At 39.8% G+C, this 21,127-nt stretch overlaps 1 protein-coding gene across 3 annotated transcripts in view; it reads right to left on the bottom strand.

Moving 5' to 3' along the window:
- plekhm1 (pleckstrin homology domain containing, family M (with RUN domain) member 1) overlaps positions 1-19,777 on the bottom strand; it is a 38,311-nt gene extending 18,534 nt beyond the window's left edge. For 2 of the 3 annotated variants that reach the window (XR_009061764.1, XM_057826105.1), the window contains exons 1-3: positions 7,994-8,217; positions 3,561-3,650; positions 1,356-1,597 (exon numbers count right to left, since the gene is read on the bottom strand). Coding sequence is in view for 2 of the 3 variants with exons in the window: in XM_057826105.1 (XP_057682088.1) it covers positions 1,356-1,597; positions 3,561-3,614 (296 nt within the window). In the remaining variant the exon portion in view is untranslated. Of the gene's footprint in view, positions 1-1,355; positions 1,598-3,560; positions 3,651-7,993; positions 8,218-19,698 lie in introns of those variants that run through there. The other variant, XM_057826106.1, reaches the window with a different exon arrangement.
- Between the last annotated feature and the right edge of the window lie 1,350 nt (positions 19,778-21,127).

The raw sequence follows: 21,127 nt of genomic DNA, 5'->3' as shown, positions 1-21,127 counted from the left end.
TCCGCAAGCGGGGCCCGAGGACCATCAACAGGGACAGGGGGCATACATGCTCTCTACTACCTGGAACAGCATCTTGGAAGAGTGAATGGGCAGCAGAGGGCGTGACTTGCCTGTCATTTTGGCAGGTGAGTCACGCCTACATCCATCAGCTGATAAAGACGCGTCACACTAACATCAGTGACCCTCTGACGAAGGCGGAAGTGCCCGCCGAAACATGTCAGGTAAATAAAACTACCTACTATTGCCTGGGATAAAAGAAAGGGTTTGACGAATATTCTCACAGTGTTTGAAAAATACAAGGAGAACAGTCTGGCCATGCCAAGCAAGAAATAAGCAGCAAATACACAGAAGATTACAATACTTCCAACATAATATTTTATTACAGCTTCCTGCCTTAACTGGAATCTACAACTGTATCAATTATCAAATTTGTTGGCAACTAATTTATTAATCAATTTAATCGAGTAGTTATTTGCAGCCTTATCAGTAAGCTGTTCCAGGAATAGGCAAATATGTGAATTGCTGTTTTCCAAAGTAAGAGCAGATTTTTGTTTATGTCCTACTTTGACTTTATAAAAATATAATGACAAAATCTGATAATATTTCCAACTGAAAAGTTACATCTGTTATAATTTTAAGAATTTAGACAAATTTAAGGTGAAGAAGGTCCCAAACGATTAATCAAAATAGTTGTCGATTAATTTGCTAATCGATTACTCAATAGTTGCACCTCTCAACACAATATTTATTTATTTAATATTTGTCTGTCTTTCCATTTTCTCCTGGCCATGTCAAATTTAAAAACTACTCAAACAATTATATAATTTTTATGTTGGAAGCATAACTAGTATGACAAAAATTGTTACATTTAATTAAGGGAAGCTACGATATCATTTTGAAGTATTCCTTTTGACAGTATCTTTAAATAAATAACTTTTAATCTCCACAGACACATTAAAATTAACACATTAATCTCATTGGACTTTCGTGTCTGTGCGATTGTTGGTTTACGTTTCCCGAATGGAAGTCTGAATTCGGAATAATTCAAACTGACAGAAGAAAATGCACAAATAACCTGGTTATGATTGTTACAGATATGGTCAGTAAGGCGTCAGGAAAAAAAGGGAAATTAATTGATTGCTTTCCAAAGTAAACATAGATGTTTGCAGTTGTCATATTTGATTAAAAACATTATCCGACTTCATGGAGAAATAGGAATTAGAGAATATTTGCTGTGGAGAAACAAATTCTCAGCTCTTGGACAATTTTAACAAAAATGTATCAAAAACGCCATCAATTATTTGTTGCAGAACAATTGCTTGCCAGAAAACCAATATGCTCGGGGTGGTACTGACCGGTGAGTGACTGTCTTCAGGAGGGTCCAGAAAAAGGGTTGCGGGGCAGGTCCGCGATCACCCTTCTTGCCACGGCCCCCGGCCTCCCAGCGAATGTGCTTGCCTTTGATACCATGGATGAAGATGGCCTCCAGCGCGCAGCACAGGACATTGGCGTCGCCGTCCTCGCTGGTGACCACCGCGTCCGACGTCACGTAGCGTCTTTGTAGGGCTTTGAGCGACTGCGCCAGCTTCTCCTTGATCTGTGAGACAGCAAGAAAGGAAGTAATTCTCCAACAACTTCCTTTCATTTATTTTTTGCAAGAAAAAACGCACGTTTCATTTTTCCAAAATGACTTAAAGATGAGATGCACGTGGCAAAATCTTAAGCGGTGAAAAGTGCTGCTCAAAACTTGCTATAGTGAGATCAATGGCTTTCTTCTTGTTAAACAATACTGTTGCTCTAGTGGCCACAGTCACATGATGCCAAGCGGAAAATGTGAACACGTGACCAATGCAGTAAAAGACAACTCTAAAATTGAAGTCAGTGACTCATTTTTTCAACACACAGAGCTAGCCTTAAATCACAACTGTCTTAATGCCAATATTATTTGCTTTTGGCCAATATATGCATATACAGTGGTATGAAAAAGTATCTGAACCTTTTGGAAGTTCACACATTTCTGCATAAAATCACCATCAAATGTGATCTGATCTTTGTCAAAATCAGACAGATGAAAAACCAGTCTGCTTTAACTGAAACCACCCAAACATTTACAGGTTTTTCCATATTTTAATGAGGATAGTAGGATCCAGGCCCTAAGGAAGCAAAACAACCCCAAATCATGATGCTCCCGCCACCTTGCTTCACGGTGGGGATGAGGTGTTGATGTTGGAGAGGTGTTCCATTTTTCCTCCACACATGATGTTGTGTGTTACCCCCAAACAATTCAACTTTGGTTTCATCAGTCCACAAAATATATTGCCAAAACTTCTGTGGCGTGTCCAAGTGCCTTTTTGCGAACATTAAACGAGCAACAATGTTTTTTTAGACAGCAGTGGCAGTGGAGTCCTCCCATATATAAGTGTAACACCATCAATGAACACCATTCTTGGCCATAGTTTTACATATTGTTGATGTGTGCACAGAGGTATTGGATTGAGTCAGTTATTTCTCTAAGTCTTTGGCAGACACTCTATGGTTATTTTTTTACCTCTTTGAGTATTCTGCGCTGAACTCTTGGCGTCATCTTTGGTGGACGGCCACTCCTTGGGAGAGAAACAACAGTACCAAACTCTCTCCATTTGTAGACAACTTCTCTGACTCGATTGATGAACATCCAGAATTTTAGAAATGGTTTTGTATCCTTTCCCAGCTTTATACAAATCAACAATCATGATCGCAGGTCTTCAGACAGCTCTTTTGACCTAGCCATAATGCACATCAGAATGCTTCTCATCAAGACATTTCTTACCAGGTATGTGTTTTATAGTGGGCAGGGCAGCTTTAAACCACTCATCAGTGATTGGGCCTACACCTGACCTAAAAGGTATGTTAAAAAAATGGTTTCAAGTGCACTTTAAGTCTCCTTAGGTAGAGGGTTCACTTATTTTCCGGCCCGTTCTGTCATTGTTTGCATGCTATCCTCATTAAAATATGAAAACCTATAAATGTTTGGGTGGTTTTAGTTAAAGCAGACACTGTTTTTTCATCTGTGTGATTTTGACAAAGATCAGCTCACATTTGATGGTGATTTTATGCAGAAATGTGAAAACTTCCAAAAGGTTCAGATATTTTTTCATACCACTGTAGAGACAGTATCCATAAATATACATGGCATATACTGTATGCATGTATGTGATTTGCCTATAGTCAATTACATTTTTTAAAAGGTGATATTTGGCTTCAGGACATAAACATACGCATGAATTGTATGAGGCAACACATCTAATCTGAGAAGCAACTTTAAAAATCGCTATCGTAAATGATTAATCACTTCTTTATAAGTGAATCACTACATTGAGTGACCAAAATAAAAGACTACAACCTTAATTACGTGTCTCTTCCTGCCTCTTTAAACACTGATTACCTGCTAATCTAATCGCATTGACAACAAGAATAAAACAGACAGTGGAAAGAGAGCCAGGCAGAGTTGTACCTTTTTTTCTACTATGAGAAGAATGGGCAGTAATTAGAATGGCAGCCAAAAATCAAACCACAGTTACCTGTTTGACATGTTTAGCTTCCTGCTGTGCATCTGGCGTTTGGGTGGCTAACATGGCGCCGGTCAAATGTTTCTATACACGCATGGCGTGCTGCAATGAAACAACACACACACACACATACACCAAGAGAGAGTCAAACACTTAAGACGAAGCCGCTCTAGTGATGGAAAAACACAAGTGTGGCATGTGATTGACAAACTGTTAGCTTTTCCTTCCTCACTGGGGTCTTGCCACTCGCATGTTTTCCATTTTTTTTTCTTCAAACCTCTCACTTTAATAATTTCTGAATAACAGCAATTTGATCAAGGCAAGGATTGTTAAATTACCCCCCCAAAAAAGTGGAGGAGGAAAAATTGCATGAAACAATCTCAGTAGGACAGAGCAATTCATCAAAATTGGCTCATTTTGAGATGTTTAGTTGTATACTTTTCAAGGATCATGACTGTAAATTGTAGATATTTTCCTAGGTTTTTGTCTCATTAACGTTGTGACAATTTATCAAAAAGGTGATATATCGCGATATTTTGTAGCCCAAAAGGTTATCGATATGCTCCCACCAAGAATCAATATATCGTTTTCAAAAAATAATAATAATAAATAAAAACAACCAACAGTTTGTCACCAAAATCTTCATTAGAAAAGTACTTTCAGACTCCTATACTGCTTATATTCCATATGGAATTTACCTGTGTCATGGTTTTCAGACATGGGGAATTACCCGCGTTGGACACTTTCAGACTTGTCCCGTGTTGGTGACTCGGGGCTCACTGTGCAAGGCGGGCGGGGGGGGACTTTATGCCCCCGGACATTACAACATTTTTCGTCGGCATTGGCAACACAATAAAGCACACATTTCCAAAGATGAACAAAGGACCATCTCTTCCTCGGCTCTAAGATCCAGTAGCAATTTAATTTCGTTATGTTTCCATTCTAATTTTGTAACTTTCCAGTTTGCCATGTTGATAATTGTGATGTTTGTTTACCGCTTTTCATCTTACTGTGAAGAAAGAGGAAATGCCAATCGGGCCGCCATGATATTTACGTCATCAGCCTTCGTGCTGTGACCCGGAAATTAAACAGCTGCTTTCACACATGCCGCGTCCCGGGTAGACATGTACCGATTACAGATTCAAGATATACCGTGGTATGAAAACATAACCGTTTCAAAACCACAAAAATGTTCCGTAAAAACGTCCCTAAGGTATTAACTATTTGTTATGTCCCAAAACTGCAGGGAGAAATCCCTTGCTTGCAGCTGCAAGGCTCAACCCTCCCCCACCAGTTGTTGCTGAGTGTGAATGAGTCAGCTGTGCTACACAATGGCTGGAGGAGGTGAAACTCCTAAACTTTTTCCCTCCATGGAAGAAAATGAAATCACTAGTATGGGAATACATCGTCTGAGGAAAAGTTAAGACGGCCGCAGCCTAGAGGAGGACTAGCAACAGACATATAAAACATGTTTGCCAAATCATATTGGAGGCAGTACCTCCAATATGAGTTCGCATTTATACAAAATTAAAGGTTAGTAAACACTAGAGGCAAAAATATTTGAGCACCTAACGATTCGATTATGATTACGATTCAGAGGCTACGATTCGATTATAAATCGATTATTGATGCCTCCCCCCACTTTTAATGTTTCGTACATTAGTTCCAAATATTTTCAAAAATCCTCTCAGGCTGAACCAAACTACTATTTCAGTATCAAGTTAACAGTTCAAAACAGTAAATAAAATACTCAAGTCCCCATTCTGTATCAGAAGCTTTAAAATACATTCAATTAATTTAACGTTGTGAATCAACCGGTAAAGTTGTTAAAATTGCTCCCGTTATTCCATATTTTCCCTTCTGTGTACTTTCGACATGTCAAAGTTTTAAAACCGTTTCATCACTTAAAGATAGATTCGTCAAGTCAAGATTTTGCCGATTTAGGTCTATTTTAGATAAAAAGTTAATTCGGTTCCCTACAACAGAGCCTTCCAGAGTCTACTGTCTACTGATTTAAGATGGCGGCTGTTTACTAACGCCGGCAAGTCTGTCATTTCGCATCTAGTTCTCTATACATGTTCTAACGCCGCCAACGTCTGTCATTTCGCATCTAGTTCTATGTATATATATATGTGACATCTACCGTAGCATTATGTGGCCGTATGTTTGTAGCAACTAGCAACTGGGCTTTGTTTCTAGCGGCTGGCGGCCGCAGTCAGGTATTATTGTTTTTTTATCTAGCAGCATGAGTTGAACCTGATATTTACTCTCGGTCTGCTCCTCATTGCGTCCCGAAGACCGAGCTGTGTCTTAGTTCCGCTTTACCTGGTATAATTAAATAATTGAAATTTTAATGTTTGTGAATAGTTCTCGAATATTCCACGGCCGAATCGCGAATAATCTAACAATCGGAAATTTCGTACACCTCTACTAAACACTGTCATAAACGTTTTCCACCAGCTATGAGAGTCAACTCCAGCGTATTGAGTGTGTCTCACGGTGGAAAAACGTGGTGTTTTTTTTCCTCTCTGGCAACTGTCTGTGTGAGAAATAGTGTGTATAATGCAATCATGCAAGGAGTCATACACACATGCTTTTTATGGAAAATAATGCAATTATTTTTGTTCTGATGGTAATAATGTTGAGCTGTGGATGTGGGTTTACGCTCATGTTCGTTTAAATTTATTGAGAATATTTGAGGGTTTTTTTGGTATATTTTTTAACATTATGCACATGTTACAATTTGCTAATATGTTTTAAAAAATACAAATCCTGTTCAATGGAAAAGTTTTTTTTAACCAAGATATTTTAAAGTTACACATTTTAGAGCTGTAATTGCAATACCTTGAAACCGTGATATTTTTACTTACAGTTATCATACTGTCACAATCTCATACCAGCACATGCCTAGTCCTGGGTAAATCCCGGACATTATACTAGGACGCAACCTGGTTAACGTCCGTGTCATCTACGTGTCAATCAACCCGAGAAATGATTACGGTAAAAGGGACTTATCATAGCTAGACATCCAATTCATTTTGACCAAATTGGACGTCTAGCACTGTCAATGGCACTGAAACCAGACCATTCACAGGCAGTCTTATAGGCATTTACAGTTCACTTCCTGTTCATTTTAGGTCATTTACAGGTTACGTAATGTTCAGGAACCCAAAATCAACAAGACGTGACCCGTAAATGCCCGAAAAACAACAGGAAGTGACCTGTAAATGTCCCAATAGGGAAAGGAAGTGACCAGAAATCAACCAGAAATGATTTTGAGTCACTTCCTATTCATTTGGAGACATTCTTGAGTTGCTTCCTTTTCAGCAACCCAAAATCAACACGAAGTGACCCTGCAAATTCCCCAAAAGGGAAAGGAAGTGACCGAAAATCAACAGGAAATGACGTCAAATGCTCCAAAATTAACACACTGCCTGGCTTTGGCTGCCATCGAAATCCAATGTGTTTGAAGTGAGAGGGAAGGCTAGCCTCCCACTTCAAAAGGATTGGACGTCGAACAGTGATAAACTCATTCCTACACAACAGAAGCTTAAAAAAATGCTTTTTTTCCTGGTTATTACCTGTACAGTAGAATATTCGACAATGATTTCCTGACCCATGTATTGATAGTTGTTGTATCGCCATATCGTGAGATCATCATCATCGTCATCGTGGGCCTTGTATCTCGTCTAAGTGTCCTTGAGCAAGATACTGAACCCCATGTTGCTCCTGGTGCTGCGTCACCAGTAGGTGGATGGCGAGATAGTGTAAAGCGCTTTGAGCGCCTTGAAAGGTGGAAAAGCGCTATATAAGTATAACACCATTTACCATTTACCACCAAATCGTATTGTCATCGTGAGGTACTCAAAGGTTCCCACCCCTATTGTCTGTTCTGGTGCCAGGGAAGTCTTCAGGCTCTGATAGTGTGGTCTTAGCAAAACACTACAAACAGAACATTATTTAGCAAGCACTTCCAATGATCTATTTGCATTATTTGTCCGAAGTAAATGCAAAGATTAAGATAAAGATCCCAAATAAGCGTCAGCCAGGACAAAATCATTCTCGTGGGGGGGTTTGAAATGAGCACTTTTTGCCATGTGACGCTGATTAAAGCCCCGTGGAAGCTGAAGAGTCCAAATCACAACCCGATACGATTCAATCTAGATAAGAACGCCCCAAACCGAACTCGTTTCACATTTTATAAACAGTTTGTACACCCAAAGTAGCTCGTCGAGCTAAGTTTTCTTCTACTTCCTGCAAAGTCAATAAACTCGTTCTTGATTCTTAGTCCCTGGCGACATATAAAAGTACATTATCTTAAAAAGACGGATTGGTACACCAAAAAAATCACGCATACAGAGCGCCCAGTAACGTTAAACTGTGAAGTGGATGTTAAAAAACGACTGAGCAGCTACATGTCATAGCTAGCTTAGCCGCGTCCTCACCGAGAAGCCGATTTGACTTTCCATTTTGCAGCCGAACTGTCAGGCAAGGAGAAAAAGAGTCAGTCTCTTCGCGTTTCTGCCATCCTCCCGTTCTCAAACACTTTTGACAAGTCACAAAATTAATGCAATCCCCAGACTGTTTGTTTACTAAAACGGGAACGTAGTGTACAGGCTGAAGCGAGAGGAGTCACCGCCTTTATTGGATAAGAGCTAATGGTGCATTCAATGACTGTTGGATATTTTTCTATCAACGTTATTTGCAATAGAAAATGCCAATATTTTAAATTCTGTTTAAAATTAATGTATTTCATCATCATTAATAGTGACTGAAAACTGACTTCAACCAAGCAAAATGTCACTAGTTGTTAAAAGGCATAACTTTTGTTTGAAGTTTGAAATTTAAAAATTTCAAGTTTACCCAAAGGCAACGCAGTGTCAGTGTCAGCGGCTCAACACGTGAGCAATGGTGCGTTCAAGGATGTTGAATGTTTGAAAACTCAAATGTTTCCAAATGTCTCTCGTTTGTATTGTATCATTTTTACAAAATGGCAAATATCTTATGATTATTTGAATCCACATTGGCTGTGTTATCCGAGTAAAACTCAGAAGAAATGTGAAACCTTACAGTTTGGTACAGAACTGTTTAATTGCGTGAAAAAAGAGAAGAAAACCGAGGCGTCCATTACCGGAGTGAGCAAGGCGTCACCTTGTATATTGTTTCGGTCAATTGAAACGTAAATATCTAAAAATGTTTATCCTTTTTTTCTTTGCGTAAATATTCAAAAAATATATCCTAAAAATATATTTTAAAAAAAACGGGAAACCCTCACAGAATTTGGAGATACGTGCTTTTGAATAGACAGAAACAATAATCGATTACAATCCTCCACGCATTCTTCGGCCTAAAAAATAATAACAATTAATCAAAATTACCTTATTACCAAAGTAAAATTGTACCGTATTAACTGTATAGGGTTTATATAACACTACGGAAATACGCATGTATTTTAGGGGCCTGAGTCATTGTTGCGGACAGCAATACATAAATGCAATTAAATATCTAATGAAGTGTATCGTATGTGAGCGGAACAATGTCAATGATATGGTTCATTACATTTTTCTTTTTTTTATAACGACATATTATGAAATAGTTGGGGAATTAAAAAAAAAAAGTTGGCCGACCGAATTAAGTATCATTTCCAGAATGACCCAAAATTTAGGCGCGCCTCCATCGGAATGTGTGTGCGTGAGTGTGTGTGTATTTATAAAGTTTTTATCATCCTGCAGAAAACGGTGAATACTACTGAGCCTATTTAGATTTTAGACATGAATGCATTTTAAATTGAAAAAATAAAATAAAAAAATATCTGAGTACTCTATTCATTCAGCAATATTTTTTACATATTGCGATAATATTAATATTTCCTTAAAGAAAATATATTATAGCATAATTAGATAGTTATTTTTAACAAACCTCAGCAACGTGGCAGGCATACTACATAGTGAAAACGAATATTTATGTAATAGCTCTGCTGTGACAACTTAATTAAATTCGCGTGCTGACTCAGGTGATCATCTTTGGAGTGATTCAATCCGCAAACTTCCTCAGCGACTCCATATAAACTCTAAAAGTTCCGTCACGAAAATAACTTTCGCTCTATTGTCACCGGGAAATTCCCGATAATCGTAAAACGGAGCGATTTAATGGATACACTTAAGCAGCCATTTAAGCAATTTAAAAAGTGTATAGCAAAAACCTATAGTGCACTAATAATTGACCCATTGACACAATATTAAAGCCAATTACATTTTGTGATCCAAATAAGGATAAATGATAGTGGATTCTGAATGATTTAAGTTCGATTTTTTAAAACAAATTTTCACTGCATATATGTTTAATGTGTTCAATTTTTATCACTGACATTAAAGTAAAAATTAATTCCAATATCAAAGGGAATGGCTGCTTGTCTATAGCAGAGAAAATAATATCGTTGTTTCTCTCGAAATATTCTTTCTTATTATTGTGTTTTGTTTAGTTAGAGATGTATGTTTGGCGACGTGCTCACGATACAGCCAATCCTAACTTTGGAATTATGGCAAAGACTAAGCGTTCACTCTTTTCTTCTTACACCAAAATCGAATTGTTACTCTGGGTTTGGCTGAAGCCCCCCTAAAATAGGCCTATCGACGCCAGTGATGGTGGCTATATGGGACTGAGTGACGGGGACTTGCACATTTTCTGCTATTTTACTTTTAAAAAAATAATCTAAATAACATTAAAATATGAAAAGATGTATATGTGAGGGTCATTTAAGTGTAATTTTTTGCTATTTAGATCAAATATTGCGGTCAGTAGAATAGAATGGAATTCAAACCCTATCTACAGGCATTGTCTTGGCGTGGCACTGTTAAGGCATCATCATAGCAAATTCATAATTCGCATACAGGTCATGTAAAATGTAAACAACCTGGCACGTAAGAATCACATCTATGTGTCATTTTTCATCATCCATCATGACTTTGAAAAGTCCCCATTATTCAAATAATAAATAAGTGATCTTAATTCATCTCAGTGTCCTTGAAATTACCATTGGTGGCTTCGCGGTGTTGCCAGTTTTTAAGTTGGATTTTCAAACAACTTTCTGTGATGATAGTTTTAAAACTTGCCACAAGAGGACATGTGGAGTTGGAATAACGAAAAGATGACTCATTTGCAGGAGGTGGAGCAGATTTTCGCAGGTGCCATCGAAATAGACCAATCGTTTGCTCCCCTTATTATGCATGTGGACTCTGATTGGCCTGGCTCTCCGTTTACGACAAGCCTGGGCGCACCATTCAAATGAAAAATCCGGGCCTCGCTGATTCTACCTTTCTGCTCTTCATCTCACTCAGCATGAACGACGCCGCTGTTTTCAATAGAGACCTTTTTGATGATTACCACGAGGAATCCTTGAGTTTATTGACAAACATGGTAAGTAATCTCAGCATTAGTGACAGTATCATAATTAGTTTTGTATTATTTACAGTTGTGAAGTCATCAATCGAAATGAGTATTTTAGAAATACTGGAGTTGCGTCCTATTCCGGGGGAGAATGTTCTAGAACATTGTTCGTGAACGAATTCGTTCAATTGCATGTACAGCACACGGGAAACATACACTCTCTTACTCTTAAAATGCTATATGAATATAATTATGAAGACTGTGAAAATATTTTCCATTTTATATATGTATTGTAATGTCCGTGATTGTGGGCGGGCCCTTGAAGGGGCCATGAGACTGCACAGTGGTGACATAGATGGAAGCGAGAGGGGGGAGTATACGGCGTGAGAGCGAAGTTAGCGGTCGCATGTTGCGGATGCCGCTGTAATTTTTTTTTTTTTTAAATTATTTTCTATTGTTGCCGCAATAAAGTGGGAAAGTCATCACCGACTCCTCTCCTTTCTATTTCCCCATTCGGGGCATTGGCGTCAGAAGTTCGGGGTTACGACGCTACGACGCTTGTTCGAGAGGAAGGGAGAGAGAGGAGGTTTGGCAAAAGGTTTGGCGACTCCGGTGCCCGTGCGAAAGTGATAAGAGAAGCAAAGGACTTTTTAATTGACATGCCAACGATGGACGGCGACGAGCGCGCTCATTATGGCTGCGACGTCTCGCGGCAAAAAGACAGCATGCTTTTCCTCCGCCCCTCTCACGAGGCACCAAAGCTGGTACTACCAGCCTGGTAGCATGGCTGCGTCATCGACGACGGATCGTAAAAGAAGTCTGGTTGTGACATATTTCATTTTAATAAATAGCAAAGAGGCTAAGTGCACAGTTTGTGCCTAATACCATAAACCTCACGAAACACTTAAGAAAGGTGCATCCCGAAGCACACGACGAAATGAATGGAAAAACTTGCCACTCAAGCCGAGGAGGACACGAGAAAAGACAAGACCACGACGCCGATGCAAAAGCAAAGTACTTTAGAAGTGGCGTTTGCGAAAGGCAGGACTTATCCAGGTAATGGAGGTGCTAATAGATAATCAGAGACGATATAAGCATTAGTGGCTGATGTGAAATATGAAACGATGAATATGGCGTTTTTGTCATGTTACATAAAAAGAGCTTTGCAGCACTATTGAGTATGCTTTGTAATGGAAAGTTATAGCTACATCTTATTTGCGAAAAGCAAAGTTCATACCGCATTATATAAAAAAAGGTAAAATGACCATAGTGACATATTTAACGGTGAAGTATTACTGTAAACTAAATGTGAGTCTCCATTTTATTAATTTTTGATGCAATGAGGAGAAATCAGCCCACATCACCGTCCATAGCATAGTCAAGTGAACTACGAGCAAGCAAGTTGGGTATAAATATATATATATATAAATTATTACTTAACATTTTAAAATATTCCATATTGTTTTGTTACAAACAATTAAATGCTTGATTTCTAATGTTTTGTTGCTATTTACTTGTATTTTGTTAAAAGGTCTGTTTCAATTATTTCAAAGTTGTGTTAGTAAAATAAAATTCAAAAACAGAAAGTGCTATTGTTTATTGGATTTGTTTTTAATGATCTACATTAATCAATATTAATCTGTGTGAATTTCTCGAACTCGAGGAGGAAGCTGCGTTGAAAGAAATATCCTTTTTTAATTTTTCTATTGTTAACTTTAATTAAACTGCAATAAATGTAGTGAATGAAGGATTACCCTCTTATAGATAGTTAATTGCTGATTTAAAAAGTTAGTATTTCTTGTGTATGCTAATAAAATTTGTGTTCAAATATTGCAATTTAAATTTGCTAATAAAATCCAGACATTTATTCTGGAAGTTTTCAAAATGTTTCTTTAGTAGTTTTGAAAACAACTGTTTGAATTGAGCGGTTTATCACCTGAACCAATACACATGAAAGTTAGTACAAGTTAATACAGATTTATTTTGCATTGATCATTCACACTATCAATTGATAAGGTTCATATTGGTAAGAAATGTAGCCCCGACCCTCGTTCACCCAGTCTGTTTGGTCTTATAAATGTCCCTTCCCCAGCAAAAAGTGTACATGCAGGTTATGCTCTTATATCAACCTTACCAATGTTGAGACCAAACCTACGCCCTTGGTTGCCTCGCCCACGAGATCGAGAGCCTGGGCCGACGGGCCTATGCTGGGATGCCAGATATAGGGTCCAAGACGAGCTGATACGCGATCAATTTGTTCAGGCTCTCAGGCCAGATGAACTTCACATTCATGTGCAGCTCGAACACCCCGCGGCCCTGGGCGTGGCGCTCGCTCTCGCAATTGAAAAGGAGATTGCAGCCAAGGGTCGCTACAATACAAGGATTTTGTGTTTTTGCACTGTTCACAATAAATGTTTGATGCTTCCTGTATTGGAGCACATTAATTTAAGCACCAGTGCTACTTGGTGTTTTATCAATGACTACCAAGCTAAAATTGACAGTATTATGTTTTTATTTTACACCCTCATCACTCGACATAGCTGTGTTTTTACGGATTAAATAAAGCCTTAAAGACACGAATAGCCACACATCGACAGTAGTCATAATTAATAGAACCCTAGCCCTCCACAGGGCTAACGTTGCATTAGCAAAGTACAGTAACATTTATTTGTTAGCACTATGGTAACTAAATTTTACCTTGTCCCGAGTATCGCTCCTCAGGTCTCGGAGGAAACGGGGTGCCTTCGGTGGTGCTGCAGCATTGAAGACGTGCGCAAGTGTTATGAAGTGCTGTGTTAAATAAAGCCTGTATGAAATACACGTTACCCACGCATCGACAATAGTCATAAGTGGTAGAAACCTAGCCATCCACAGGGTTAACGATACGTTAGCAAAGTACATTAACGTTATTTTTATTTATTAGCGCTACGTTAACTCAATTTTACCTTGTCCCGAGTATCGCTCATCTCTTGGAGGAAACGGGGTGCCTTCAGTGGAGCTGCGGCATTGAACACGTTATGCTGTTATGCAAGATCTGTCTTACAGTTAATACATGAAACAGTGTTCGCCTTGGTCTCCAATTTGAAATGCTCCCACAATTTTGACATTTTCTGCTTTTTTTTTTGTGCCTTCCTATTCGCTGGCGTCGGCTTCTTTGTCGTTACCTCTATATTCATGCGCGGTTGAAATTAAATATATCCGCTGCCTCTCTTAACTGTACGCACATGACGTCAGCGCGTTGTGCTGCATTAAAAGTTGTCCGGGCAAAACGTCATGCTTAGAGCTGGCAAAATTAAACGATTCCTCGAGGTGCAGAAAATTTCTCGATCAATTTTTTAAAATCGAGTGACCCCAATTATTCGAGTAATCGTTTCAGATCTAGATCATTGATAACGGTTTCTGTTTTTGTGGGCAGGGTGGTAACAGCATGGAGGATATGGAGACCCCAGTGGCCTTCCCAAATGACCTGTATAACCAAACTGCCAATAAGCCGGTAAGTGTTCGCTTGGACACGCTCTACAAAAGAAGATCTTGAACTATTCAATACCAAGATGAAAATGCGACGTCCCATATTGTTTTTTAGGAGGAATGCACATATTAAATATCATGACAGTTTGCTTAAATAAGGGCCACTTTATTTCACAGCATCAACAACTTCCCAAATAGAACTCTAGATTGGTATTTTTTACCCCCCGCCCCCTTTCAGGTATTCAAAGAATCCGCATCTACTGCTGGCCAAAAGTATTGGCACCCCTGCAATTCTGTCAGATAATGCTCAGTTTTTCCCAGAAAATGATTGCAATTACAAATGCTTTGGTAGTCATACCTTCATTTATTTTGTTTGCAATTAAAAAAAACAAAAGAGAATGAAAAAAAATTTAAATCATTATCATTTTACACAAAACTCCAAAAATGGTCTGGACAAAAGTATTGGCACCCTCAGCCTAATACTTCGTAGCACAACCTTAGGCCAAAATAACTGTGTTTGGAGGTTTTTTATCCACCACCCGCACAATCTTTCGTTGAAATCTCTCGTTAATTATTCTTTTCTGTTTACACCTAGGGAGGTTAGCCACAGTGCCATGGGCTTTACACTTATTGATGACACTGCACACTGTAGACACAGGAACATTCAGGTCTTTGGAGATGGACTTGTAGCCTCTAGATTGCCCATGCTACCTCACAATTTTGCTTCTCAAGTCCTCAGACAGTTCTTTGGTCTTCTTTCTTTTCTCCATGCTTGATGTGGTACACATATGGACGCAGGACAGAGTTTGAGTCAACTTTAATCCATTTTAACTGGCTGCAAGTGTGATTTAGTTATTGCCACCACCTGTTATGTGCCACAGGTAAGTAACAGATGCTGTGAATTACACAAATTAGAGAAGCATCACATGATTTTTCAAAGGGTGCCAATACTTTTGTCCGGCCCATTTTTGGAGTTTTGAGTAAAATGACAATGATTTGTTTTTCCATTCTCTTTTGAGTTTTTTCATTGCAAGCAAAATAAATGAAGATATTACGACCAAAGCATCTGTAATTGCAATCATTTTCTGGGAGAATTTGAGCGTTATCTGAAAGAATTGCAGGGGTGCCAATGTTTTTGGCTAACAGTGTATGTGTGTTGAAATACTTGATGCAGTGATTTCTTCGTGTACCATGAGAGAGCCCTTGTACTATAACTCGGACCACACTTAGAGAACCACTTTTTTTCCAAAATCCCCCTGATAAATGAGACCCATAAAACTCTCAAAATTATGATTTTGAATTATTTACCTTGTTGTTTGACTTTTTTTTTTTTTTTTTTTTTTTTGTCCCACCGGACAGGTGGACGTTCGTCTTGGGTTTGCGGTGCAGGTCTTGGAGGAGTTGGGCAAGATATTCATGGAACATAACTCAGCTTCAAATTTGGACCAGAATAAGGTGGAAGATTTTCTCAACATTATCGACGTGCAAAAAAACAGTCTACGCTCTTGTGTAAGTTTCACGCATGCACACATGCACAAAGGGTTCCAGGGGGGTGTGGGGTAGCTTAATGAGGATGTGTTTTGACTACTATGGCTCATTCTTCATCAACCTCTGCTCAAGTGGTTCCATTATTTATTTTTTGTAACAGTAAAAACTCATGTGGTGGCCTCTCTAATAATCTAAAAAGTATTTTGTTTATTTAGATGAAGAAAAACCGCTGGAACAAAAGACTAGAAAATTATTTTAAGAGACTTACAGCGAAGGTACTGCAGGAAAAAGTAAGTTTAACTATCAACTCTATTTGCATCTTATGCACATGCACGGATGAATGCTAACAGCTGTCAAATTGTTTTGCAGATTTACTCTGTGAATGAGGCCTGGGAAATGATCAGACATGAAGCCATTTCTCACATTTTCCGATTGGGAAAGCTGATTCCATCATCTTTTGAACTAAAGAGCTGCGCAAGTGGCTAGACAAGCTATCGGCAACCCAAAGTGTTGAAAGAGCCATATTTGACCCAAAAAACAAATATGTCTGGAGCCGCAAAAAATAAAAGTCTTAAAGAGCATACGACACCAGAAAAAAAAGTCTTAAATGGCATTATTATGTGAATTACAATCATATTTTGAGACGATTCGACCATATACAACAATTTAGCAAAGCGCAGATGACGAGAAATTAGTCTTTTAATCTGCCGGTTAGCCACGCCTACAATTATAGGGCTTTAGCGTCCCCAACAGGTGGATGACGTCAGCGGTAGACTAGGCTCATCGGTTTTACTATTCAGCCCATTGAGGGGGAATTGTTCAGAATGAGGAAAACGAGACGAAGAGAGCTGCAAAATGTCATTGTTTCAGTCTCTCTACTCCCAATATTTTTACAGGATATTCTTTTTATCCAAGTATTTTCCCCAATAGCTATATAAATGGCTTGAGAAGGACCAGTCAGCCCGTCGAGGGGGAACTATTCACAATGAGGAAAACGCGACGAAGAGAGCGGCAAAATGTCATTGTTTCTGTCTCTTTACTTCAATATTTTTACAGGATATTCTTTTTATCCAAGTATTTTTCCCCAATAGCTATATAAATGGCTTGAGAAGGACCAGTCAGCCCGTCGAGGGGGAACTATTCACAATGAGGAAAACGCGACGAAGAGAGCGGCAAAATGTCATTGTTTCTGTCTCTTTACTTCAATATTTTTACAGGATATTCTTTTTACCCAAGTACTTTCCCCAATTGCTAAATAAATGGCATGGTCATGACAAATAACTTGTGCTAAATGGAATATAAAATAATAAAAATCCATTTATTCAAGACGACATGGCAAAATTACTCCATAATGGTCAAAACAGTCGACTTTACCTTTACTGTCACACCTGCCGAACGATATTTTATGACACCTAAATCGGACATATGTCATTTCCCTTCCCCGGCTTCGGAGAATGTAAACAGACCAGAAGGAGTGACAGCTAGCCGACATGCTAACCCGAACCGAGGGATGTTTCAAAGTCTTCGAAGTGGAAAATCACACATAACTAGCCTGGATTATTTGACATGACGACCCGGTTGTCGAGTTTTTTTGCGGATCGGCAAACCGCCCGGCGGAGAGCAATTTACAGTTCGTTCCCTGGAGGAGGGTGGCTGGAATTGTTGTGTAGCTAACGTGCTAACAGCTAACTGCTAATGAGCGTGAGGATAGCTTTTTACATGCCTATCAATGATCAAACGTAAGTGTGGCCTCCCCTCTGCCTCGGCTGCCGGCCGCGGGAGTGGGTTGGGGGGTCGGGTCTCCGATCTTGCATCGCCCCATGGCAGTCCCTGGGCGTTCTCCTGCCTCCGCCTTCCCCTCTCTTCTCTGGCTGGGCGTCCGCCCTGCGCTCCGTCACGGGTCGCTGGCTGGGCGCCGGTGTATCAGCGGGGTGTCGCCTGCACCGGCGGGGGACCCTGCCTTGCCTGGGGCTTGGTGGGCCGCTGGGGGTCCCGTGGCGTGCCGTGCCGGTTGGGGGGCTGTGGCTGTGGCTCGTGGCCCGGGTGGGCGGGCGGGGGTGGGTGTAGGCGTGGGGTTGGTGATGCGTCCCCTCCTGCCATCCCTGAAGGCCGGTTGATGGGCGTGCGGGTGGCCCGGGGACCACCCTGGGTCCCGGGGGGGGGGGGACGGTGGCTCCTTTGCTGGGCGGTTGGAGGAGGGATGGGCTGCGCATGGCCCCCCCACCCCCCCGGGCTGGCTGGGTGTGGGCCGTGGCCCTGGGTTGGTGCCCGCGCGGTCTCTCCGCCCGTCTGCGTGGCTGTCGCGCGCCCGGTGGGGCTTGCGTGCTGCTGGATGTGGTAGGGCATGCTTGGGTTGGGGGTTCCGGTGCCGGGATTGGCGATGCGGCGGCGTAGGGTTGGTCGCCAACGGGCTTTCACCCATAAGAGATTCACACGATTACTGGGTTCTAGATCACAGAACTGATTTGTGTACACTCTACCCCTTTCAATCACTTAGCTTATAGTCTTATAGACACCCCCACCCCCATTCTCCTCTTTCACTGGCCAATAGGCCCCCACATGGTGTAAACCGGAAATACATCTCGCTGACGATAGCACCAGCATATTAGTAACTAGTTTAGATGTTCAATGTATTTCTTGTTGTTGTTTGTGTATGTGTTTCTTTTCTTTCTTCTCTTGTATTTCTTTTCTTCTGTCCCACCATAATCCCTTCCTGTTCGCTGCTTTGTCATAATAAAAAGGTATTTTGAATGATCAGACTCTCAATGTGAAACATTAAAACTGTTCAGAATCCGGGCACTTAGACTTCCATTCTCTGTGTCAAACAGCTGAACAGGACAGGTTTAAAAAAAAAAAAAAAAAAAAAAAAAAAAAAAAAACGTAAGTAGTCCTTTATTTAAAGGAATTTTATAGTGTTTACTTTGTAATCACTGTATTCGTATTTGACATAATACAAAACAAGATGTTTACTCACTTCCTTGTAAGTCCAATGGTCCCACAGTAAATATCCACTGTGAATGGGAACCTTTTGAAACTCCAAAAAGGCGCATACGCCTCTCCCGCATACAGAATGATTTTTCTGCAGCCGTTTGGCTGGCGTGATGCAAAAAATAAAAGTATTAATCCCCAAAATCAGCTGAATCCTTCGTCCTCATACACAACAGTACACTGTAGCGTGAAGAGGACGTCTTCTACCGTACACGTCACAGCGCCCTCCTCCTCAATGCGAGACCGAAGCCGGAAGTCACTCATTTTCCTGGCGCGGGTTTCAAAAAACTAAATAAATATAGCGATCGCTTCCACACACATCCAAGCGGTCCATATCATTCAGGAGCATAAAATACCGCGTGTATTATGAAATAAACATGCTTTTTCGTGTCACAAGCACTTTAAATAAGCATAGTAATGAAGGCAACACATGGTATATGTATCTGTATTGCTATATTAGCCTACTATCAAAATGACGGCTAAAAATACATAATGAGCCTTCATGATTTAATGTTTATTTTCCCTGCAGTGCATCCAACGTACCATGTCACTACTATGTTGTATGATGCCACATCAGGTTTGATTTAATTTTAATATTAATGACTTGTTTAATTGCTTTTATGAAATTATGGAAATGCAATAAACAAATCTGATTTTCGATGTCATTTTTATTTTGAGGTTTCGAAAAACAACAAAACAGAACGTGCATAACATGCCTTTTATCTGGGGACGTCTAATTTTTTTTAAATCTCGGTTTTGTTTTTGAAGTCTGCAAATAGGTGTTCTGATATGTTGATTATTGTCTCTTTCATGTACTCACCATCTGTGAACGGTTTTCCAAGTTTTATTATCTCCCGTTATGAGTACACTTTCTACTCGCCCTCACTATCCCCTCCGGGGGCCTGCGCTTGACAGTGACGTTTTGTTATTCTCACGACATGATTGGCCGAAGAGTAAATGCTCTCCTATAAAATGCCTGTTTAAAAATGGTCCGCTTAAAAGTGCCTCAAGTCCTAATGCTGCATTCTTCTGTCTTTAAGTATTGGAAAATTTCCTCATATAAATCGTCCATGGTCATAGAAAACAAAGGAAAAAAGTTCATGCAAGTGTTGTTGTGACAGACGTTTGTTTTATAAACATGCATTTTATGGGAGAGCATTTCGAATCCTCGGCCAATCATATAGCGAGAATAACGGAACGTCACTGTCAAGCGCAGTCAAGCGTGTGTCGCAGGCTATGATGCAAATCTTCGTTGACAGAAATGTTGAAATTTAATGTTTAATACTTATTTTATTCTACACATTTTTACAGCATTGGAAAACGTTAAGAATACTTGTGTCATTTTTGTCCTCCTACAGCAGTGCTTCTCAATTATTTTCTGTTACGCCCCCCCAAGCAAGACGTAAATGTTTCGCGCCCCCCCAAACTATCTGCCGCCACTGTAAATAGTATCATTTGTCTATAAAATTACTATCATAAATACGCATCTGCCTAACACTGTCCTTTTTTTCTAATAAAGAAAAAAAGTAACATAGATCAACTTATAATAAAGTATAACTTTATTAACGTTGTTTTGTTTGTAACAGAGAAGACTTGACGAGCATCAATTTGCCTGAATAAAAAAAAAAAAAAGTCAACGTTCAAACTGTAAAAATACACTCAAGGTACATTTTTGACCATTTGATACAGAAAAATAAAATGTAATAAAATCAGTAAATAATAACAAATTCGAATTGATTAGAAACATTCACTCATGAGGACAATATGCCAAAAAATTTGACCGAAAAAACCAAAAGTGAATAAAAGAAAAAAAAAGAGTGTCCTTGGACAGAAGGACAGTTTTTATTTTTGCTGCTCACACTCAGTATTACCTCCTTTGCAATGGTGTGGAGTTATTTTGCAATGAGCATGCGATCAATGCTCACTGGTTTACTGATATACCACTGACAAAGCAGGACGATTGTTGGCAATATTCGGCACGTTTTCGCTGAAAAACAATCAAGCGGCTTATCAATGAGATTGGGGTCGAATGTCTTTAAGTGGCGTCTTAATTGATTTGGCTTCTGGCTGTCCGCTATAAATATTTTTGGACACAGTAAACAGTGGTCTTTCCTCATCACACACTGTATTAAAAGTCAAAGCTAAAAGGCAAACGGCACGAAAAAAGCGCATTCTCGGCGGCCGAGGTAGAACCGTAGGTGAGGGCGGTCGACGTGACGATCCCAAGCCGAAAATGGCACTTCTCGGGC

The sequence above is a fragment of the Corythoichthys intestinalis genome, chromosome 21 (assembly GCF_030265065.1).
Source record: "Corythoichthys intestinalis isolate RoL2023-P3 chromosome 21, ASM3026506v1, whole genome shotgun sequence".
NCBI lineage: Eukaryota > Metazoa > Chordata > Actinopteri > Syngnathiformes > Syngnathidae > Corythoichthys > Corythoichthys intestinalis.
Note: the sequence above shows the minus strand (reverse complement) of the source record. Positions and strands in the feature narration are given on the sequence as shown.